This window comes from Scyliorhinus torazame, chromosome 4 (genome assembly GCF_047496885.1).
Source record: "Scyliorhinus torazame isolate Kashiwa2021f chromosome 4, sScyTor2.1, whole genome shotgun sequence".
Classification (NCBI taxonomy): domain Eukaryota; kingdom Metazoa; phylum Chordata; class Chondrichthyes; order Carcharhiniformes; family Scyliorhinidae; genus Scyliorhinus; species Scyliorhinus torazame.
In genome coordinates, this window is record NC_092710.1 from 108784410 (window position 1) to 108803499 (window position 19090).

General features: G+C 46.8%; 1 protein-coding gene across 1 annotated transcript in view; it reads right to left on the bottom strand.

Annotated features, from left to right (window-relative positions):
• The window catches only part of cog2 (component of oligomeric golgi complex 2), a 94001-nt gene that overhangs the window by 34279 nt on the left and 40632 nt on the right, over positions 1 to 19090 (bottom strand). The window contains exon 8 of the mRNA XM_072498457.1: positions 2190 to 2314. Within this exon, the coding sequence (XP_072354558.1) occupies positions 2190 to 2314 (125 nt within the window). The remainder of the gene's footprint in view (positions 1 to 2189; positions 2315 to 19090) is intronic.

A 19090-nucleotide genomic window follows, 5' to 3' on the forward strand; every position in this document is an offset into this window, starting at 1 on the left:
CCGTCCCGCCAGATTTCTGGATCAGCACGCCGGCGGGATGCTCCTTTTCGCCGGCTGTTCAATGGGGTTTCCCATTGTGGGGCGGCCCCACGCCGTCGGGGAACCCCCCCCCCCCCCCCCCCCCCCCGCGAGGCTGTCAGCAAAACGGAGCACCCCAATGGCAGAGAATCCAGCCCATAGTCTCCCAAACGGAGAATCCTGGCCAATGATTCCATATGTGGATCCGGTATAAGCACAAGTCTAATTTGCACACTTCAGGATTGTTTTCTCCTGGTGTCCAATAAAAGCTCCAATATTTTTGCTCAGACATCTGTTGCAAATGCACCCCTGATTTAATCCAAATGTGTAGGTACTTTTCACCAGAAGCACACTGGCTCCTTGGACATTGTCCCTGCATCCACCACCTCTGTAACAGGCGAAGGTCATAACAAAAGGTAAAATGGTTCTTGGGATGCATGAACCACCCAGTAATAAGGAACAGCTCTGAGGCAAATGATAAACCAGCTGATCTGAATGGTTAGTTGCAGAAGCAGCCCAAATGCAAGGATGAAAACCTGTTACCTTCTCAAGGGCAATTAGGGATGGACAACAAATGCTGACTGTGCTAACGGTCTTGTGAAAGAATATTTTGAAAAAGCACATGTTTCGATTGTTAGATCCCTGGATGCTGTCAAGTAGCTACTAGTGTCAAAATCCACAGAATATTGCATGATTTAGTGATATCTACCTGTGTTTGATATGGTTGAATTTGCGACAGGATAAGATAACAATAAATTAACAGCAGCTTACATAAACCCAAAGGCAAACTCTTTGATATCTAGAAACTCATTGCAAACTAAAAATAAATTCAGAAGTCCTATTTACTCCATGTAATACAAAATATTTAATTCTGGAAAAATCAGCATCTCTCTCTCTGACAATTGTTGTAGGGTTTGAGCCCTACAGTGTCGCAGCACCGACAGTGGTTAGCACTGCTGCCTCACATCGCCAGGGACCCGGGTTTAATTCCAGCCGGGTGACTGTCAGTGTGGAGCTTTCTCTGTGTGTCTGCGAGGGTTTCCCCCCGAGTGCTCCAGTTTCCTCTCTCAGTCCAAAGACGTGCAGGTTAGGGGCAGCACTGTTGCGCAGTGGGTTAGCCCTGCTGCCTCACGGCGCCGAGGTCCCAGGTTCGATTCCGGCTCTGGGTCACTGTCCATGTGGAGTTTGCATATTCTCCCCGTGTTTGCGTGGGATCCGCCCCCACAACCCAAAGATGTGCAGGGTAGGTGGATTGGCCAGGCTAAATTACCCCTTAATTGGAAAAAATGAATTGGGTACTCTAGTTTAAAAAAAGATGTGCAGGTTAGGTGTTGGTAATGGGGTTGCGGGCATAGGGCAGGGTGTAGGCCCAAGTAGGATGCTCTTTCGAAGGGCCAAATGGCCTCCTTCTGCACTGCAGGGATTCTATGGATCTATGAATCTGCCTCCACCAACTTTTCAGGCAGCACATTCCAGATCACAACTTGCTGCGCAATTGTTTTCCAGGTGTCAACTCTGCTTGTTTTGCAAATCATCTCTTTATCCCCTCCTTTTCTTCAAAAATAAATTTAAAGTACCCAATTATTTTTTCCAATTAAGGGGCAATTTAGCATGGCCAATCCACCTACCCTGCACATCGTTGGGTTGAAATGAAAATCGCTTATTGTCGCAAGTAGACTTCAAATGAAGTTACTGTGAAAAGCCCCTAGTCGCCACATTCCGGCGCCTTTTCTGGTTGGCTGGTACAGGAATTGAACCGTGCTGCTGGCTTGCCTGGGTCTGCTTTCAAAGCCAGCGATTTAGCCCTGTGCTAAACCCTTGTGGGGTGAGACGCACGCAATCACGGGGAGAATGTGCAAACTCCACACGGAGAGTGACCAGAGGGCGGGATCGAACCAGGGACCTTGGCGCCGCGCTAACCACTGCGCCACCGTGCTGCCCCTCCTGCTGGCGTTTGTAAATGAATTTTCTCCTGTCTATTTAGCTTATAATCCATATGTAATAAATAATCCAATTGTTTATTCTATGCTTGATAATTCTATGTCCTTGTGGAAGGTTAATCTCCCAGGTTAACAACTAGTTTGTAATGGATGAAAGTTGTTTCCTGTGCAAATTTGGCAGTCCCAAAAAATTTTTCAGAAAGTTGAACATTTTGGTTGCACGCAACTCACCCGATTACTGCTCCTCCAGTCACCACTTGGAGGAGCCGACAATGGTTAGGAATGAAGTCGAGCAGTTTTCCATACATTTCTCGAAGACCATTTGTCCCAGACTGAACATATTGTTCATTGATTACCTGGAAGGAAAAATATTCTTTTCAACTAATGATAAGAAATATTTGCAAATAGGCTGCTGAATAGGTTCCAAAGCAGTTATTTTTTTAGACTGTTAATTTTTCAGGCAGAATAAACTGAACTTTTAGCATTTATAAATACATCGGGGCAAATGAAAGAAAGTTGCAGGTGCCATACATTCCTGACTTCTTGCTTGACAATAACCACGATGGACATGCACCAAAATATCAGGTCACAGGTTGGGCTCCCAAATTAAGGGGGGGGGGTGATGGTTTCAATAACTACTCTACAGGTGACTTCCACCAGCTCCTCCTCGGATTAAGTGTTTCACAGTAATGAAACACTCTGTCCTCAAGGAGAAGGAGTTGACAGGACTAATTTTCCTCACAGATGGTGATTGGGCGGAGGCAATAAGGATCTAGTGAAGGAAGCTGTCTGGATGTTTTAGAACAGGCAGTCATTTCAGTACACATTACTTGGACGTGAAACATTTTGTGCGTGCTAAGAAAAAAACCACACGAAGCAATCATGGCAAAGGGTCACCTTTGGAAGACATATCGTGATTCGAAGGTCACAAGTGCTGAATCAGAATGCCAACGAGCTGTAAATTCCAAAATATGGATAGTGCCCAATTTAAATTTTTATGAGTTACAACTCACTTGCTGTAATGTGATAACATAAAAATTAATGTGTTATACTTCAGTGGGTTGTCTTGCTTCATCGACACAGACTACCTCCTCTGCATTGTGCTTTGGCGCAGGGGCAAACTGCCTCTCACTGCAGGCTCCTGCATTTTATTGTAGAATCATGGAATGATACCACACAGAATAAGGTCATTTAGCCCACCGTGTCGCTATTGAAAGAGCTATTAAATTAGCCCCAATCCCCCGCTATTTTTCCAATCGCCCTCTAATTTTTACCTTTTCAAGTACTTATCCAATTACCCCAATTAAATCTGCTTCCACTACCCTTTCAGGCAGTGCACTCTAGATCACAACTTGTGATATGGCCTCTGGCTCTTCTACCAATTACCTCAACTGTGTGTGACCTTTGATTACTGACCTTTCTGCCACTGAGAAAAGTTTGTCTACAATAACTTAATCAAGATTTTGAACACCTCTCAAGTTCTCAGGTCTCAGGTGAAGAACCTAGTTTCTCTAGGTAACTAAAGTCTCTCACCCCTGCTGCCATTCTAGTTGCATTCTTCTGCAACCTCGCTAAAGCTTTGCTATTCTTCCTTATCATACAATCCCTAGTGCAGAAGGACAGAAGGAAACCATTCAGTCCATTGAGTTGACATCGATTCTCCCAAGGAGCACCCCAACTAGATTCATTCCCCGCTCACACCAGCCCATCCCTGTAACCTAAACTGCACATGTTTGGACTGTGGGAGGAAACCAGAGCATCCGGAGGAAACCCATACAGACACGGAGAGAACGTACAAACTCCACACAGAAAAGGTCGGAATTGAACCTGGTCCCTGAAGCTGTGAGGTAGCATCTCACGTAAGTGAGATGCCCAGAATTGGCCACATTCTTCCAAATGTTGTTCTGTAAGAGTTGGCATAACATCTTTGTACTCCATGCCACTATTCAAAGCCTATATCCTGAAGGCCTTTTGAATAGCCTTCTCAACTTGTGTAAATATAACCCCCAGTCTCTCTGTTCTTGCACCCCCAAATTTAGATTTGTAGCATTTAGTTTATACTGCCTCTCCTCATTCTTCCTGTCAAAATGTATCAATTTATGCTTCCCTGCCTTAAATTTCATCTGCCTGCCCATTTCCCAGTCTACATCCTCAGGGATGAGTGTGGTCAAAGATGTAAAGGTATGAAAATTAGTGCATGAACGCAAAGTAGTGCATGAACGCAAAAATATTGCATTTTAAAATTTTTTTTTTTTTTTAAATTGTGACAGGGAATCAAGTACACAAAAGCGGCCAAGTCACAACAGCATGAGGGGGTCAGAAAATTATAGCACTTTTTATAATTTGTAGTGGAATGCAAATGATTCTAGGCCCCTTCATCTAGCTTGGATTTTATTGGTGGGATAAACAAATATTCATCACATCCCTACGGGAAATACCTCGACAGGTAGGCAAGATAATGGTGTATGGTTTTTTTTCTTTTTTAAATAAATTTAGAGTACCCAATTCATTTTTTTTTCTTCCAATTAAGGGGCAATTTACGGTGGCCAATCCACCTACCCTGTACATCTTTGGGTTGTGGGGGCGAAACCCACACAAACACGGGGAGAATGTGCAAACTCCACACAGACAGTGATCCAGAGCCGGGATCAAACCTGGGACCTTGGCGCTGTGAGGCAGCAGTGCTAACCATTGCGCAACCGTGCTGCCCCCAATGGTGTATGTTTAAGTCCTACGTCAAGAGATTTTTATCTCAACAATGTAAGCATTATAAATTGTAACCGTTAACCTGCACACAAATCATTGAAACGACCAAAGGGCAAAGTCACAGCCCCACCCCATCAAATCATCTGTGGACACATCTTTGTCTGCATTGTGAGTTTTTAAAATATTAATTTAGAGTACTCAAATCATTTTTTCCAATTAAGGGGCAATTTAGTGTGGCCAATTCTACCTTGCACATCTTTGGGTTGTGGGGACGAATCCCACGTAAACATGGGGAGAATGTGCAAACTCAAGATGGACAGTGCCCCAGAGGCGAAATCGAACCTGGGACCTCGGCGCCACGAGGCAGCTGTGCTAACCACTGTGCCTCCATGCTGCCCCATCTGCATTGAGTTAAAGCTGTTTTTATTATAAGAGCATTTTCATGCGCACATTTGCTAGTAGTTAAAGACAATTTCTATCAAATTGCTCAGAATTTTTTTTCTCAATGTACGGTTGTTCAGGGGGACAAAATATTTTACAAACAAAAGAGAAATCAACAATTTCATGGGAAATATTTACGTCTGACCACGTCCATGCAAGGCAAACTGGATGGAATTGTTCTAAATACTGGTATCAACCATTGAATGACTCCTGCAGTTGCTAGTGCTGGATTACTGGTTACCTTCACGTATTAACTACTGTGAATTTGTATCTTTGGACTGGCAAACCTTTGAACATCACTTAAAGCAACATCCGCCTCACCAGGAATTATAAATGTATACAGTGAGATGAATGCAGTTAGGATCATTTGTGGACTCTTAAGCCTAACAGCTATCTGGTTTGGCAAGAATGCTGACCTCATTATAAAGGAGCAAAATATGAATACTAACAAAAAGTATACCTTCACTGAACAGCTAACAGAATTTGCCAAGTTCCCACAGTCCAATCAAGAATATCAACCCTAGCAGACGAATGCACATAGAAATTTGTAGTTTTTAAACATGATTAAGTGTCAAATACAGAAAATTTAAGGCGTAAAACTGGAGTGTCACAAAATACTCCCCTTGCAAGAGTGCAAAGTGGTGGGATAGTTCTGTGCATCAGACTCGGCAGAAGTGTTCTGTTCACAGGCCGCACCAGGAGCGGTGCAAGCATCAGGATTAAACTACAGGACTGACAATGACAGACGTGCAGCATAATGGCTTTACATGCAGTCCCTTCCCTGCCACTTTAATTATCTGTGAAAACTCAAGTCCTCTCGCTTTAAAGCCTGGCCACAAGCAGGGTACAAAGAACAAACGCAGGTTTGGATATATGTGAACAAGGTGCTGGGATTGCAGTGTTGTGCTTTTGTATGTGTTACAATGCATCACCACACTTGGATTGTTGGTTGGAGCATAAACCAAATAGGGGCAGGAGCAGACCATATGGCCCCTCGAGTTTTCTCTGTTATTTAATATGATCGTGATTGATCTTCGGTTTGAACTCAACTTCCCACCTTTTCCCATGTCTCTCTGCTCGCTGTGGGGCCAAAAATCAGTTCATCTCAACGTTCAATATATTCAATGATGGAACATCCACAACCATCTGAAGGAGAGAATTCCAAAGATTCACAATCCTGAGAGTGAAGCAGCTCCTCCTCATCCCAGAGTCTGTGACCCGGTGATCTAGATTCGCCACCAGTGGAAACAACCCCTCGGTGTCCACCCTGCCAAACGCCTTCAGAATCATATATGTTTCAATTCGATCACTTCTCATTCTTCTAAACTCCTGAGAGTATAGGTCCTATTTATTCAACCTCTGATCAAAGTACAGCCCTTTTCCAATTCCCAATCAATAAAGGACAACATGGTGTTTGCCTTCCTAATTACTTGCGGTACCTGCATGCCAACTTAGTACTCCTTGTACGGGTACACCAGAGTCCCTCTGAACATCAACATTTAGTGGGCAGCACAGTAGTTAGCACAGTTGCTTCACAGCTCCAAGGTCCCAGGTTCGATTCCCGGCTTGTGTCACTGTCTGTGCAGAGTCTGCACATTCTCCCCGTGTCTGTGTGGGTTTCCTCCGGGTGCTCCGGTTTCCTCCCACAGTCCAAAGATGTGCAGGTTAGGTGGATTGGCCATGATAAGTTGCCCCTTAGTGTCCAAAACGTTTAGGTGGGGTTACTGGGATAGGGTGCAGGTGTGGGCTTGGGTAGGGTGCACTTTCCAAGGGCTGGTGCAGGCTCGATGGGCCGATTGGCCTCCTTCTGCACTGTAAATTCTATGATTTACTAATTTCACACCTTTAAAAAAATATTCCGTTTTATGTTCTTACAAGTAAAGTGAATAACTTCAAACTTTCCCACATTATACTCCATCTGCCACCTTGTTGTCCACTCATTTAACCTGCCTATGTCTCTTTGCAGCTGGTGTCATTCACATATCTTATAGTGTTTCATACAGTTCGAGCAGAATTTCCCTGCTCATATGCTTCAGGCCAAGACCATTGAAGCATCCCAAATGCTTCTTGACCACTTTGTTTACCTGTCATGTTATCTTCAGGAACATAAACTCCAAGGTCCTTTTGTTCCTTTACACCACTCTGAAGGGTACAATTTATTATGCCTTGTAATCCTCAAATGCATGACATCATGTTTCTTTAGAATAAATTCCATTTGCCATACTTCTGCCCGAAACAATAGTGTTGCTAAAAACAATTCTCTTCTATGCATATTTATTAATAATAATAATCTTTGTCACAAGTAGGCTTACATTAACATTGCAATGAAGTTACTGTGAGAAGCCTCTAGTCGCCACATTCCAGCGCCTGTTTGGGTACACGGAGGGAGAATTCAGAATGTCCAATTCACCAAACAAGCACGTCTTTCGGGATTTTTGGGAGGAAACCAGAGCACCCGGAGGAAACCCACGCAGACTCGGGGAGACCGTGCAGACTCCGCACAGACAGTGACCCAAGCCGGGAATCGAACATGGGACCCTGGCGCTGTGAAGCCACAGTGCTAACTACTGTGCTACCCTGCTGCCCACCAGTACACACTAGGTAAGATCAGTATGCTGCAGGCCATTTACATACTGTGTGAATACACCCAGTACAGCAGTCAAAACTTTAGGGAAATATTAAAATTCTCAGATTTGCTTGAATATTTCAACAAAACAAAAAACGTCAGCCACCTTTTTAGGAATAAGACATAGCTGTAAGAATAGAAAGACAGAATAAATTCATAAGGTGTAAAATTTGTAAATGATGTCAGCAAACCTTTTTTTTTTTACAAAATCTTTTATTAATTTATAAATTTAGTGTATTCAATTCTTTTTTTTCCCCAATTAAGGGCCAATCCACCCACTCTGCACATTTTTGGGTTGTGGGGTGAGACCCAGGTAGACACGGGTAGAAGGTGCAAACTCCAGACAGACAGTGACCCCGGGCCGGGATCGAGGGAAGCAGCATCCGAATTTATCAAAATGTCGGGGCAGAGCTAGCAAAGAGGCGTGCAGCCTTTAATAGTGTGATGCCGGTGTTATATAAAATGGATTGCGTTTTGGAGTGGTGCACTCAGCGAGGTTGAGAGTTACGTATAACGCAAAAGATTACTTTTTCGAGATGCTGGAGGAAGCGGAGGCTTTTGTCAAGGAACAAGGATTTGGACTTAATTGAAAGGGTTTAAATGGCTCTTTAATGGGTGTTGATGGGACGGGATTGTTTGGGGATGTTTTAGTATCATGTATATATTTTTGGTTATTTGGGGTTTATAGTTCTGTATTGGATTGTATATGGTGAAGGGGGAGGGACAGGGGCCAAAGTAGTCGAGGTAATGGTTAAGGCACCAATATGGACAATATAAGTCCCACGGTGGGATGTTGAGAATTGTAAAGGTTTTAACAACGGGAGTGAGGTGGAGGGTTTGTTTTGTAGCAGTAACAGACACCATCACACTCAGCGGCTTTACAGGTCATTTACAACAAGGACACATCACAGCCCCAGTAGCGATACAAATAGGGAGCATTACGACTAAACACCCCGTAGTTTTGGTCGATCTACCCCAGACAGCTGAACATATCCTAGGAATCGACTTTATGAGCTCCCACAACCGGTTAATAAATGTGTGGAGAATGGCAAAGGCAGCACGAGCCCCCGCCACGCTCACAGTTGGAGAGTATGCAAACAGAATCAGCGCAGTAGGAGACTTCTGGTTCGACCCTTGAGCCATTAGTCAGAATAAAGTAGTTAGAGAAGTCCTGCAGCAACACAAAGCAGCATTTGCACAGCACAAGCACGACTGTGGCAAGATAGCTGGCTTAGTGAACATTACAGGTCCCGACCCCAGACCCCAAAAGCAGTACGGTTTTCCCCAAGAAGCAGAGGGCCAAAGTAATAAGAGAGTCTGCTTGATCAAGGCATACTCCGATCAGTAGCCGCCACAAATAACCCACCAATTTGGCCCGTCAGGAAACGCGATGGATCATGGCGACTGACCATTGATTATCGGGAACTGAACAAAGTTACCCCAGTAGCAGCCCCCACCTTAGCCACGAGTCCCGAGACCATGCTCAAACAGGGTCTCCAATCAAGATTTGTTTCGGTTTTGGACATTAGCAACGGCTTTTGGTCCATTCCATTGGATAAAGCGTGCTAGTACAAATTTGCCTTTACATTCCAAGGACAACAATATATGTGGACGTGCCTTCTACAACTCCCCCTCCATTTTCCACCGCCAGCTGGCAAATGGATTAGCAAACTTTTCCCGACCGGATTGTCTGGTCCAGTATCTAGATGACTTGCTATTACAGAGAGGCACAAAGGGAGAGCACATTTCACTTCTCGCCGAACTCCTAGGACTCCTAAAACAGATTGGATGTAAAGTCAACCCCAAGGCGGCCCAGATTGTGCAGGAAAAAGTGATTTACTTGGGTACAGTAATCACACATGGTAAACGTGAGATCAAGCAAAAGAGAATTGTCTCGATCGTCAAATTGCCCCTTCCCCATAATGTCTCAGCCCTCCGGTCATTTCTAGGACTGGTTGGCTACTGCCGAAACCATATCGACGGTTTCGCCACAAAATCAGCGCCCCTATCCGACCTTCTCAAGAAACAGGTACCTTCGGAATGGCTCCACAGCACACAGATGCCGTGGATGTTTTAAAGAGAGCCCTCAGCACGCCCCCGCATTACAGGTCCCAGATCCATTTTCCCCGTACGCAATCGAAGTTGCAAGCACCGACCGAACCATTTCGGCAGTGCTTCTCCAGGAACGCCATGACCGATTAGGCCCAGTGGCATATGCCTCACGCGTGTTAGATCCTGTCGAGCAAGGATTTTCTGCCTGCGAAAGACACCTGCTCGCAGTTCTTTGGGCAAAACAGTACTTTGCCTACATTACAGGACTCAACCCCATCACCATTCTCACTGAACACATCCCAACACAGCTATTATTAGATGGTCGACTTAAGGACGGCACAGTCAGCCAAATCCGCGAAGCCCATTGGACCCTTCTTTTACAGGGATGGGATATTACAGTAAAAAGAACTAAGACCCACACTTTCCTAGCCGACAACTTGCAATATGCAGGTACCCCACGAGTGTGAGATCATCACCACAAACTATAATTCAGGCCCATTTATACTTAAGTCCGCTCCCAGGAAAGCAGGTAATACACCCCAGAGACCCCAGCCCACAGACACGTGCGCAGTCCTGAAAATTTATGTGGATGGCTCCTCCACAGTTTTGAATGGAAAGAGAATCACCGGTTGCGGCATTTATGGAGAGGACGCGCAGGGACGCGCCCTTGAAGAGATTTCATTAAAGTTTGGATAGTCAGAGGCTTTTCCCCGGGGTAGAGGGGTCAATTACTAGGGGGCATAGGTTTAAGGTGAGAGGGGCAAGGTTTGGAGTAGATGTACGAGGCAAGTTTTTTTACGCAGAGGGTAGTGGGTGCTTGGAACTCGCTACCGGAGGAGGTGGTGGAAGCAGGGACGATAGTGACATTTAAGGGGCATCTTGACAGATACATGAATAGGATGGGAATAGAGGGATATGGATCCAGGAAGTGTAGAAGATTGTAGTTTAGTCGGGCAGCATGGTCGGCACGGGCTTGGAGGGCCGAAGGGCCTGTTCCTGTGCTGTACATTTCTTTGTTCTTTGTTTGTTTGCCAGGACATATAGGTTTGCAGGCAGCAGAACTGGCAGCCATAGCTTACATTGTTGATCACCCGGACTCGTTTCCGACCCCAGCGGACATATATTCGGACAGTTTATATGTCTGTAATAGTTGAACAGAATTCTTACCCCCGTGGGAAACTAGAGGATTCGCTTCCGCAGACGGAAAGCCCCTATCCTCAGCCCCATTACTCCGGCATATCCTAGAGTCAGCTAAAGATAGGAAATATGGTATAATTAAGGTTCGCAGTCATCACCGTTCTCCCTCTCTGCTGGTGGCCTGATTTAAAAGCCGATGTAACCCATTACATTGAGAATTGCTTGATCTGTACCCAGAACAATCCGGACAGATATGCAAGAAAGGCTCAGCTTAGTCACACCCACCCCGTTAATGGCCCCTGGACGAATCTGCAGATAGGTTACATAGGACCCCTACCCCCCTGCAGAAATGGTTTTAAGTAGGTGTTGGTTGTCATCGACACCTTCACAAAATGGGTGGAAGCTTTTCCATCCAGAACGAATACGGCCAAAACAACAGCTAAAATCCGAACACAGCACATCTGTACAAGATGGGGCCTCCCACCCAGTATAGAGTCCGATCAAGGCTCCCATTTTACAGGACGAGTAATGAAGAACGCCCTCACAATTTTCGGAATTAGGTGGAAGTTTCACACAGCATACCACCCCCAGTCAAGCGGCATTGTAGAGAGAATGAACAGAACTTTAAAAGCCACTCTCAGGAAAATGGTGCAACAATACAACAGCATCTGGGATTCAGTTCTCCCATTTGCTTTAATGTTCTTACAAAACACGGTATCCACAGGATACACCCCCCCATACCCCCGTGACCGGACGCCCCATGAAAGGGACAGAGTATTTATTAGGACTCGATTTGGCCAGCCCCGCAGTCACCGTCCTCACGCATGAAAATGCTGTACAGCAGCTTATTGAGAACATAAAGGCAGCCCAGCTCGCAGCAGCTGTGAAACTTGGGACCAGGAGGAAACAAAGCAAAGCTTGTTTCGATAAAACGGTACACACCACTGAGTTTGTAGTAGGGCAGCAAGTGATGCTTTCCCTATACAACCCCAGTTCATTCCTTTCCCCAAAATTTTCAGGACCCTACTCCATCTCTGACAAAGTCAGCCCCTCTGTATACAAGATCACATATCCCAATGGAAAGTCTGCAGGTTTCACATAAACCAGCTTAAGGCTTATGGCTCGCAGAACAACCATGCACACCACATCTCGCTCGCAGCAGCAGATGAGCATGCCCCGCCCACAGATGACACATTCCTACCCTCCCCCAGCCAGCCTAGCCCGTCCTCAGACACATCTTCAACTCCACCCCCAGAGGCACGACTCCACCTCTCCCTTCCTTCAACCAGCAGCGACAGCGACAGTGATAGCGATGGCAATGACGACAGCCACAGCACACCATGTTGAGTACACCCCTGCGCCAGGCCCTACTCCCAGCGAATCAGAGCATGATTCCAGTGACCCCTTCGAAATCACGTACATCAAAGCCCCTGACCCAGACCCACCGCCCGACGATTACGGATTAAAACCTAGTAGCTCCAACCTCGACACATGATTCTGGCACCGAGACAATTCGTTCAGGCTCATCCGGAATGATGAGATTGACCCCAATTCGCCCCAAGCAGCTTTAGCCAAACTACTCCAGTCAAGAGTTTGGCAGCCGGGAGAAGATGATGACTTGGAGTCTGACTCCCACCAAATAAATCCCTTTGCGACCCTGTTCGCTACTGAGCAATGAGGTGTCCACGTGATGGTAAAAAGGAATCGATGGAGAGATACGGTGTCCTTTCTGATGGAACCTGCACCATGTTTGTTGTATGTTTGTCCGTTTAATGTACATGTTAAATGTTGTTTGTGAATTTAAAAGGTTTCATGGCCCCACGCCACTACTCTTTTAACGCCCACTGGAAGTTAATGGAACAAGTTTGTCGACAGACAACCGTTAGAGGAACTAGTTTGTCGGCAGACACCAATCACAACTACTCTCCTGATTTGAAGGTAATCACGAGAGGCAGCCCCCACGACGAGCACATTCTTACCTGTTCTTGCCGGTCGCTCAGGCAGTGGAGAAATGGCACTGGTCCCTGCCCTGCCTGAGGACCCCCCTCTGGTCAGCTGCGCTCGGGTAGAGCACAAACGGCACCAATCACTGTCCTACCCGGGGATTCCACCCATTCTTACCCGCCACGGCCCATACGCACCCCATTTTGGTACTTTTAGTTTGAAACTTTTTTGTTTATTCCTGGCGACCCTTAGGTTGCTTCCGTATGCTATTTACATCCTCAAACACTAGGATGGTAGATCGCGCAGGCTGCTAGACGGCGTGCACTGCGTCAGTATTTTTCTCGGATGTCTTGTCTAAATATTCGGTTTAAAAAAAAAAAAAGAGTGTCACAGATGGTGACCAATCATAAAGGGTAATTGCCAACAAAGTCAGACAGACAGACATACGAGATCTTAAGCAAGATAATAACAGATATTATGCTTGTGTCCACAGAATTCCGGAACCCCAGAGGAAGAAAAAGACCGACAAAAGGAAAGATGAAGATAACCTTCATGTTTTTCACCTAGATCTTAGCAGGATCCCTTCAGTTGCGCACGGACGCTACCCCCCTGACCCCTACCACACAGGCCGTGATGATTCCTACCCCTGCCATACACTGTACCCCGAGATAGTTACCCCCGAGACAGTTACCGACACCCCGACCTGGTGTGACAAGTTTATCACCTGGTATTCACTATCTTACATCGTAGAAGCACTCTTAGTACTGGCGATACTCTGCAGTGTCGTGCAGACACTTAGACTCAGAAAATGGCGGAGGAGAGCCTCCCACTCTCGCACCCCGGTATACACGTTTAGGTCCCCTATTTTCGGACTCGAACAAACCCCCAACCCCTTTAAGTGAATTAAAGTGCATCCGTTTTTCTTTGTGTGTTTTGTTCGTTCAATAAAGAAATGTAAACCTCTGTGCTTGACTGCCAAGCCAGAGAAACTTGTGTTGCTGCTATTTGTACAGTTTAAAATGTTATAGATTAAAAAAAATATATATATTTTAATTCAAATTTTTACATATTTTCAACAAAACCCCCCCCCCTTACAGAAATAAGAAAAAACAAAGAACACATAAATAAACATCTTATTGCTATGTCACGTATTCCCCCAATATACAAGCCCCCCATTAAATGATAATAAACACAGTAGCAAACACAAAATACCCCACCCCCCCGCCTGCTGCTGGCCACCTCCTAATGCTCCGCTAGAAAGTTTAGGAACGGTTGCCACCGCCTGAAGAACCCTTGCACAGATCCTCTTAAGGCAAATTTTACCCTCTCCAATTTAATGAACCCTGCCATGTCGCTGATCCAGGCTTCCACGCTTGGGAGCCTCGCATCCTTCCACTGTAGCAGAATCCTCCGCCGGGCTACCAGGGGCGCAAAGGCCAGAATACCGGCCTCTTTCGCCTCCTGCACTCCCGGCTCGTCCGATACCTCAAATAGTACGAGCCCCCAACTCGGCTTAACCCGGGTGTTTATCACCTTGACACCGTCCTCGCAACGCCCCTCCAGAACCCATCGTGCGCTAGGCACGCCCAGAACATGTGGGCATGATTTGCTGGGCCCCCCAAACACCTCACACACCTGTCCTCCACTCCAAAAAACCAACTCAGCCTTGCCCCCGTCATGTGCGCCCTGTGCAGAACCTTAAATTGTATCAGGCTAAGCCTGGCACAAGAGGAGGAAGAATTTACCCTACCCAGGGCGTCCGCCCATGTACCCTTGTCTATCTCCTCCCCCAGCTCCTCCTCCCATTTACCTTTCAGCTCCCCCACAGAGGCCTCCTCCTCCTCCTGCATCTCCTGGTAGATCGCCAAGACCTTGCCTTCTCCAACCCACACCCCCGAGAGCACCCTATCCTGGATCCTACGTGCTGGCAGCAGCAGAAATTCCCTCACCTGCCGTCTTACAAACGCCCTTACCTGCATGTACCTGAAGGCATTTCCAGGGGGAGCCAGAATTTTTCCTCCACGCCCCAAAGCTGGCAAACGTCCCATCTATAAACAGAACCCCCATCCTTCTAATACCTGCCCTGTGTCAGCTCAGGAACGCTCCATCCATTCTCCCCGGGACAAACCAATGGTTCTCTTGGAACGGGGACCACACCAAAGCCTCTGCCTCCCCCCTGTGGTGTCTCCACTGCCCCCAAATTTTGAAGGTCGCCGCCACCACTGGACTCGTGGTGTACCTTGTCGGCGGGAGCGACAGCGGTGCCGTCACCAGCGCTCTCAGGCTCGTGCCCACACAGGACGCCATCTCCAGCCTCTTCCATGCCACCCCCTCCATTACCCACTTGCGTGTCATCGCCACGTTGGCAGCCCAGTAGTACCCACACTGTACCCTCCTCTGTCCCTGCTCCATTCCAGAAACACCCTTCTCACCCTCGGGGTCTTTTTCACCCATACAAACCCCATGATGCTCCTGCTGACCCGCATACAAAAGGCCTTAGGGATCAGGATAGGGAGGCACTGGAATATAAAAAGGAACCTCGGGAGCACCGTCATCTTCACCAACTGTACCCTACCCGCCAGGGAGAGTGGCAGCATATCCCACCTTTTAAACACCTCCTCCATCTGTTCCACCAGCCTCGTCAAGTTGAACTTCTGTAGGGCCCCCCAGCTCCTGGCCACCCAGATCCCTAGGTACCAAAAACTCCTTTCCGCCCTCTTCAGCGGAAGTTCGTCTATCCCCCTTCCCTGGTCACCTGGGTGTATCACAAATAGCTCACTCTTCCCCATGTTGAGCTTATATCCGTAAAAGTCTCCAAACTCCCTGAGGATCCGCATCACCTCCGGCATTGCCCCCACCGGGTCCGCCACATACAGTAACAGGTCGTCTGCATACAGCGATAGTTGTAGATTATTTTTGATTGTTTAAGTGAGGATACTTTATTTAGGATAGTTAGAGGTTCCAGTTTTTTATTTTATAATGAATGGCTGAATGTCACAGCGCCCGGTAGAGTTTTATAATGATGTATGAATAAAAAATAACTTAGGAAAAGTTGCAGTTCATAGGATCGGGCAGTGTAGAGCCCGTGAAGTGCTTATGGGTGCCCAGCTTGGTCAGAGAACGAAGACAACGCGGTAATGTGATCCTTCACGCTTCACGTTGAGGATCACAAGGAGGGAGTGTAGCCATCTGGGATGGCCACTTCCCGATTACAAAATGGACACTTTGCAAAGATTGCAAGGAAAATGGACAATGCTGAGAAAACAAGCAGGTTCAGGGTTTGTCTGTATATTGGAGACGCAGCTCCCAGACAAAACCAAAACTGTAGGCCAATTAGCATACCAATGGCCCATCTCCAGGAACAAAAGAGTAACATTTGAGTAACCGATACTAAGGCAGGCACCCTGGCGCCAGAGGAGACCGAAACAAAGCAGGCCAACAGCCACCTAGGACACGCCCAGCCATCAGGGCACCCACCCCTTTATTGGACGAGATCAATATGAATGATCAAGAAACGGCCCAATTGATTGGGGCCAAGTTCAAGGCCTGCCCAAAACCCCTTTGGGTATAAGAAGGAGCCCCCAAGAGAGAATCGTTCTCTTGGACCCGGCTCTCACCAAGGAAAGACCTGTCCACCAGCTGCACCAGAAGCAAGTAAGTCCAAGGTCAACGCACACTACCAGACAGACGACCTTAGCTGTTCCCCTTTACCAGTTCAACCCCAGCAGCCTCAGAACCGAACAACGGCCATTGTTCCTCTGACTGAGTGGGCGCCCGAAGCTAAGTATAGGCTTTAGCAGTAGTGATAGTTTAGTCTGTAGAGTTTTGTGCAGGAGTATATTTAACTGTGTGTAAATAAATAAGCAGTGACCTTGAACTAACCAACTGGTGTATCGAGTCTTTGATCAGTATTCGGTTTGAACCTTGTGGCGGTATCGAAACGGAATTAGAATTAAGGAAGGCGATCATATTGACCACCATATTCAGAGCCAAATAAATATAGCAACAGGAGGAAAAGCGTGAGGAGCTGGAAGAGCCGTTGGGCCCAGAGATCTTGGCAATGATAGGGTGGATGCAAACAGGCCAGGCCCTGGGGCCAGATGTGTTCCAGTGGAGTTCTACAAGAGGTTTGCTGGGCAGCTGGTTAGTGGGAGAGATGTTTGAAGACTCTGTAGCACAGGGTTCCTTGCCTGTGATGCTCATACAGCATAAATTTCTCTTCTATTGATAAAGGACAAGGGTCCGATGAAATGTAGGTTGTATTGCCCTATTTCATTACTTAACATGGACGTCAAGTTATTAGCCAAGGTGCTAGTGCTGAGGTTGGAACCATGTCTTCCTCAGTTGATTGGGGAAGATCAGATGGGATTTGTCAAAGGCTGGCAATTGTCGTCCAACTTGTGGCGATTGTTAAATGTGGTGCTTTCTCCATCTGAAGGGCCCGATCCAGAAGTAATCGTCTTGTTAAGACGCCAATTTGGTAGGGTAGAATGGAGGTATCTTTTTGCAGTATTGGAGCAGTTTGGGTTGGGGCTCACGTTTGTGTCCTGGATACATCTGTTGTACAAAGCTCCCTCGGCTAGAATCCGCACCAATGCCACGAGCGCGGAGTACTTCCAACTAAATAGGGGAACGAAACAGGGTTGCCCTATGTCCTCACTCCTGTTTGCATTGCCGATACAGCCTTTGGCCATCGTTTTGAGGACTTTGGGTAAGTGGAGTGGGATAATTAGAGGGATGGAGCATAGGGCATCCTTGTATGCTGATGGCCTTTTACTTTATATGACGGACCCGGTCCCCACCATGGGTGATATAATGGAACTACTGAGGTGCTTTGGCTCCTTTTCAGGATATAAGCTAAACTTGGAAAAGAGTGAGTGTTTTCCAGTGAATCCCCTCGGGAGGGGATCCAATCTAGGACTCCTACCATTTTGCATGGCTGGTTCCAGCTTTAGATATCTGGGGATCCAAGTGGCTCGGGATTGGCCTTTGTAAACTGAATTATACTAGTCTGGTAGGTAGAGTCAAGGCCGACCTGCAAAGGCAGGATACCTTACCTTGTCTTTGGGAGGCAGGGTCCAGTTGATCAAGATCACGATTTTTGTTTCAATGTCTGCCGGTTTTCCTTCCTAAATCTTTTTTTGGGAGGGTCGAAAAGTTGATATCATCCTTTATCTGGGCGGGCAAGACACCAAGGATTCGTACGTCCTTCAAAGGGATAGACAATCGGGAGGGCCTAGCATTGCCAAACCTGATATTTTATTACTGGGCAGCTAATGCAGAGAAGGTTTTAGGTTGGTGTAGTGAGCTACACGGGTGCAGATGGAATCAAGGTCATGTAGAGGTCTGGTCTGCAGGCATTTGTGACTAACTCGCTCCGCTCTCACTGACAAAGTATTCATCAAATTCAGTCGTTGTTTCCACTTTGAAGATGGAGTAAATTTCGACAACATTTTAAAACTGGGTCTGCGTCGAAGCTGGCTCCCATCTGGTGCTAACCATCTGATCAAGCCTGCGAGATTAAATGCCATGTTCAGGGAGTGGGAAGGGAAGGGGCTGGAGAGACTGGGCGATTTGTTCCAGGAAGGTCGGTTTTCCAGTCTAGATGAATTGAAAGAAAAGTTTGGCTCTTGGGTTCAGACTCATTGAGAAATCTTCAAGTTCACAGCTTTGCAAAACGGACATTCCCCGTGGAGCCGCCAATCTCTCTAATGGAGAGGGTTCTTTCGCTCGCAGGGTCGCAGGTGAGGAACACTTCTGGTATTTAAGGACGGATTTTGGCGGAGGATTCAGTGTCAGTGGAAGGGGTTAAGACCAGGTGGGATGAGGAGTTGGGGCCCATATTAGATAAGGTGTGGAGCAAGGCCCTTCGCAGGGTTAACTCCATGTCCCCGTGCGCGAGGCTTGGTTTGATTCAACTTGTGGTAGTCTTCAGTGCACACCTGAGCGAATTGTTTCTTTGCAGGGGCAGAGGACAGGTGCGCTGTTTAGCACAGAACTAAATCGCTGGCTTTGTAAAGCAGACCAAGGCAGACCAGCAGCACGGTTCAATTCCTGTACCAGCCTCCCCGAACAGGCGCCGCCGGAATGTGGCGACTAGGGGCTTTTCACAGTAACTTCATTGAAGCCTACTTGTGACAATAAGCGAATCTCATTTCATTTCATTTCAAGAGGTCGGGCCAACCATGCACACATATTCTGGTCTTGTCCAAAGCTCGTGGGTTTT